Raw genomic sequence first — 5146 nt, forward strand, 5'->3', positions numbered from 1 at the left:
TTTTAAAGAGATGGAGAGACCAGTCGTGGTGGCCTGTACTCCAGCCTGGGCGACAGGGTGAGATTCCACCTCAAAAAAAAGAGAGATGCAGGTCTCACTGTGTTGCCCAGGATGGCCTGAAATTCCTAGGCTCAAGCGATCCTCTGGCCTCAGCCTCCCAAAGTGCTAGACTTACAGGCATGAGCCACCATTCTTGGCCCAAAGCACACCATCTATGTGGGGTCCTGACTGCCTCTCACAAACTGTGACCTTGAACCAGTAAATTACTTTGTTAAGCCTTAGGTTCCTCATCTGTAAAACAGAGATAAGGGCCGGACACAGTGGCTTATGCCTATAATCTCAGCATTTTGGGAGGCTGAGGAGGGCGGATTGCCTGAGCTCAGGAGTTTGAGACTAGACTGGGCAACCGGGGGAAACCCAGCCTCTACTAAAATACAAAAACTTAGCCAGGCATGGCAGCGTGTACTTGTAGTCCCAGCTACTTGGGAGGCTGAGGCAGGAGAATTGCTTGAACCTGAGAGGCGGAAGTTGCAGTGAGTGGAGATCACACCACTGCACTCCAGCCTGGGCTACAGAGCGAGACTCCATCTCAAAAAGAAAAAAGAAAAAAAAGAGAGATAAGATCACACATCTCAGAAGTGTTTGACTGTGATAATTTCAATTATAATCTAAACCAACTTTATTTTATTTTATTTTAGAGACAGAGTCTCACTGTCGCCAGGCTGAAGTGCAATGGGCATGATCTCGGCTCACTGCAACCTCTAACTCCCTGGTTCAAGTGGTTCTCCTGCCTCAGCCTCCCGAGTAGCTGTGATCACAGACACTCGCCACCACACCCAGCTAATTTTTGTATTTTTAGTAGAGATGGGGTTTCTCCATGTTGGCCAGGCTGGTCTCAAACTCCTCACCTCAGGTGATCCACCCGCCTCGGCCTCCCAAAGTGCTCACACTAAGTTTATTGATTACTGGGTGGGCTGGGAAGTATGGTCCCCTGGGTGAAAGTGGATATGAATGTAATTTAAATACTGTGAAACTCTGTACATATGTACAGACTTACTGCTGTTACTGCAGATGCTGGGAAGAGCTGCTCACCTTCTCAGTAACTCTGTCTTGACCTCCCCTTACCTCCTGTGCTGAGGTCAGCCCTATCTTCTCCACGTGGGCCAGTGATGGCTCCTGCCCTCCAGCCAACATCAGAGAGGATGGAGGCACCTTGTCTTCCTCCCAGCCCTGCCCATTTTCATGACTGACCTTCTCACACACCCTGGACCTTGCCAACCCAAGATGTTCACTTTAGAGACAAGGGAGGATGCAGATACTGGGGTTCAGGGGTGGCCTCAGCTGAGGGCCTGCTGACCAACCAAAGGGTATCTTCAGGGGCAGGGGCTGGCCCTCGTCCTGGGCTGGGGGTTGGGCCAGCACCTTCTCAGCACCAAGATCATGACTCTGAGCAAACTGTGTTTACCAGAGCAGCAAAGGATCTATTTATAGCGTCAGCTGCTGCTTTCTCTGGCTCACGGCAGAGGGGGCAGAGTGGCTCCTCAGAGCAAGGAAGGTAGTTAGGTTGAGGGAACCTAGTTTTGCCCAGGTGCCCCTGCCCAAACCCCTGGGCCCCACCCATGGCAAGGGAGACCTTCCCCTTCACCTCCTCCACGCTGCGCTCTCTCCGCTTGCAGCGGGAGTGGCTGGAATGGGAAGACCGCCGGCTGGCAGCTGCCCAACAGTGCCGGAACCGAAGGTGCCCGTCAAGTCCCCGGGCTCGACTCACTAGGCCTCACCGTTCCTGTGGAGACCCAGCTGTCCACCATGCCCTGTTCTCCGGCGACCTGCAACAGGTCCAAGTCCTGTTCCAAGATGAAGAGGCTGCCAACATGACTGTGGAGACCGTGAGCAACCAGCTGGCCTGGTCAGCTGAACAGGGTAGGGGGCGCCAGAAGAGGGCAGAAGAGGAGGGAGAAAGAAGGGGAGTGGGTGGGGAGGAGGGAGAGTCTAGGGTCCCCCCTTCCCTGCAGACCACAGACTAGAGCAGCCCTTTCCACCACCCATCCTAGCTCCCTCCTAAACAGTGATGAGGCAGAGTTAGCAGTATGTATGCCTTTTAAGAATTAAAAGTTATATTCTTGGCTTTGGCATGGTGTCTCATGCCAGTAATCCCAGCACTTTGAGAGGCCGAGGCCGAGGCCAAACTACTGCTTTAGACCAGGAGTTCAAGACCAGGTTGAGCAACATAGAAGACCCCATGGTTGCAGGAAAAAAAAAAAGGGGGACATAAATTCTACTGTAGAAGCATGTGCCATTAATTTTATAACTAGCCCCCAAACCAGCTGGGTAGATTTTTTTAAAATTATTTTAAGTACCAGTATAATGAACATCTTTATGTACTTGCTAGATGATATCCTTAGAATATATTCTGGCTAGTCCAGGCACAGTGGCTTACACCTGCAATCCCAGCATTTTGGGAGGCAAAGCTGGTAGACCATGAAGTCAGGAGATGGAGACTATCCTGGCCAATATAGTGAAACCCTGTCTCTACTAAAAATACAAAAATGGGCTGGGTGTGGTGGCATGCACCTGTAGTCCCAGCTATTTGGGAGGCTGAGGCAGAACTGCTTGAACCCAGGAGGTGGAGACTGCAGTGAGCTGAGATCACACCACTCTAATCCAGCCTGATGACTGAGTGAGACTCTGTCTCAAAAAAAAAAAAAAAAAAAATTATCTAAAAAAAAAAAAAAAAAAAAAAAAAAAAAAGAATATATTCTGGCCAGCAGGTCTGTCCAAGTAAACTAAATACCCTAGCTGAGATCACCATTATCTCAAGATTGACAAGAAATTGCTCAAACCCCACCCATGGATCTGGGGCTTGAATCCTTAGGAGAGCATAAGCTCCCCCAGTCACTACAGGTTCCAAATTCCTGCTTGGCTGTGACCCAACCAGGGCATTCTGGTCTCATCCTGCAGCTTGTCCATAATCCCCAAGATGGAACTCAGCCTTAATTTCAAGTCTACTAAAAAACAAAACATGCTTTACTCAAGATGTAGAAAAACCAGGGGTGGACTGTGCTGCCATGCAAACAACTTCTAGTTTGATATGAAGCATCACCCTTTTAATAAGTCTCTGACCACTGCCACCATTCAAATCCAGCACTAGTCCCATGATCACCCTCTCCTTATTCATTTCCCATCTGCACCTCTTATTCTCCCCTCCACCATTCCCCCATTTCCATCCAACCCTCCCTGCCCCAGGAGTATCCCAGAACTCAGTTCTGCTCTTTGGCCATTCCCAAACTCAGCTCCAGGCCCGCTTCTGCATAACTACCCATTTGTTCATCTAAGACCAAGATGAACATTTTTTTCTTTTTACATTTAAAAAAAAATAGCCAGGTGCAGTGGCTCACGCCTGTAATCCCAGCACTTTGGGAGGCCGAGGCAGGCGGATCAGGAGTTTGAGACCAGCCTGACCAACGTGATAAAACCCCGTCTCTACTAAAAATACAAAAATTAGCCAGGTGTGGTGGCAGGTGCCTATAATCCCAGCTAATAAGGAGGCTGAGGCAGGAGAATCATGTGAACCCGGGAGGTGGAGGGTGCAGTGAGCTGAGATTACATCATTGCACTCCAGCCTGGGCAACAAAGCAATACTCCACGTCAAAAAAAAAAAAAAGAAAAAAAGAAAAGAAAAGAAAAAATAGATGCCAGGCGCGGTGGCTCACGCCTTTATGTAATCCCAGCACTTTGGGAGGCTGAGGCAGGTGGATCACGAGGTCAAGAGATCGAGAACATCCTAGTCAACATGGTGAAACCCCGTCTCTACTAAAAATACAAAAAATTAGCTGGGCATGGTGGTGCATGCCTGTAATCCCAGCTACTCAGGAGGCTGAGGCAGGAGAATTGCCCGAACCCAGGAGGCGGAGGTTGTGGTGAGCCGAGATGCGCCATTGCACTCCAGCCTGGGTAACAAGAGTGAAACTCCGTCTCAAAAAAAAAAGAAAAAGAAAAAATAGAGACATTCTCCTGATCATGGTTTTGCTGTACAAAAAAATAAAAAAGAAAAAAAATAGAAACAAAGTCTCACTATGTTGCTCAGGCTGGTCTGGAACTTCTGACCTCAAGTGATCCTCACATCTCAACCTCCCAAAGTGCTAGGATTACAGATGTGAGTCACCATGCCAGGCCCCATGGTGAACAAAAAAGGCCATTGACACTATTAGCCATTCAAAGACCTTGAGGTTTCCTTAATGGGATTCACTCTACTTAGTTGGCTCCTGTGGTTTTATACAGCAATTAATTTTTTTATGACACATACTATGTTTTGTTACAGATTGATAAACTGTTCTAAAAGGCTGTTCCAATTTATTCTTCCAAATCAGGACTTGAATAAGCCCCTTTCCATAGGTACAGCCTGGCAGTGTTTGTGCTCAGCAAACCATGCAGCCGGAAGGCCAGTGTCAGCTGTCAGCTGGAATCAGCATCCCCACTTCCTGCCTTCCCGTCTTATGCACCACCCCCCACCATTATTTGCTCTCCCCAGGGTTCTGGGTGCTGACCCCCAAGGCCAAGCTGACGGCACCCCTCACCATCGCTGCAGCCCGAGGCTACACAGACTGTGCTCGTCACCTGATCCAGCAGGGAGCTGAGCTGGATGCCCGTGTCGGGGGTCGCACTGCCCTGCACGAAGCCTGTGCCCAGGCCCAGCTTGACTGTGTGCGGCTGCTGCTGACTTTCGGAGCCAAGGCTAATGTGCTGTCCGAGGAAGGCACAACTCCCCTGCACCTCTGCACAACTCCTGAGTCCTTGCAGTAGGTGCCCGGGGGCTGAATGGTTTAGGGAGGCATGTGTGTGTGTCTCCAGCTCACAGGGCCAGAAGAGAGAACCTGACAACTACATGCAGCTTTATGGTTCCCAAAGCACCTCACATACATGTCTTTACAATAACCTGGAGACAGGCCTCATTCTACAGTGAGAAAGACGAAGCTCAGAAAGGTTTAGTAACTTGTCCAAGGTCACATCTGCTAAGCCCAGGAGGCAGAAGGCCTGTTACTTTCTGGGAAAACTCTGTTCCAATTACAGTCTCCAATTCCCTGTGAACCTCTATAGCCAAATTCCTAGCTGGTTTGTTTTTTTTTTTTTTTTTTTTTTTTTTTTTTTT

At 49.1% G+C, this 5146-nt stretch overlaps 1 protein-coding gene across 1 annotated transcript in view; it reads left to right on the forward strand.

Moving 5' to 3' along the window:
- The first annotated feature begins 1515 nt into the window (after positions 1–1515).
- ASB16 (ankyrin repeat and SOCS box containing 16) overlaps positions 1516–5146 on the forward strand; it is an 8513-nt gene continuing 4882 nt past the window's right edge. Inside the window, exons 1-2 of the mRNA XM_017516138.2 lie at positions 1516–1920; positions 4529–4796. Coding sequence (XP_017371627.1) covers positions 1620–1920; positions 4529–4796 — 569 coding nt within the window. The 5' untranslated portion in view covers positions 1516–1619. The remainder of the gene's footprint in view (positions 1921–4528; positions 4797–5146) is intronic.

Source organism: Cebus imitator, unplaced genomic scaffold (assembly GCF_001604975.1).
Source record: "Cebus imitator isolate Cc_AM_T3 unplaced genomic scaffold, Cebus_imitator-1.0 Scaffold573, whole genome shotgun sequence".
Lineage (NCBI taxonomy): Eukaryota > Metazoa > Chordata > Mammalia > Primates > Cebidae > Cebus > Cebus imitator.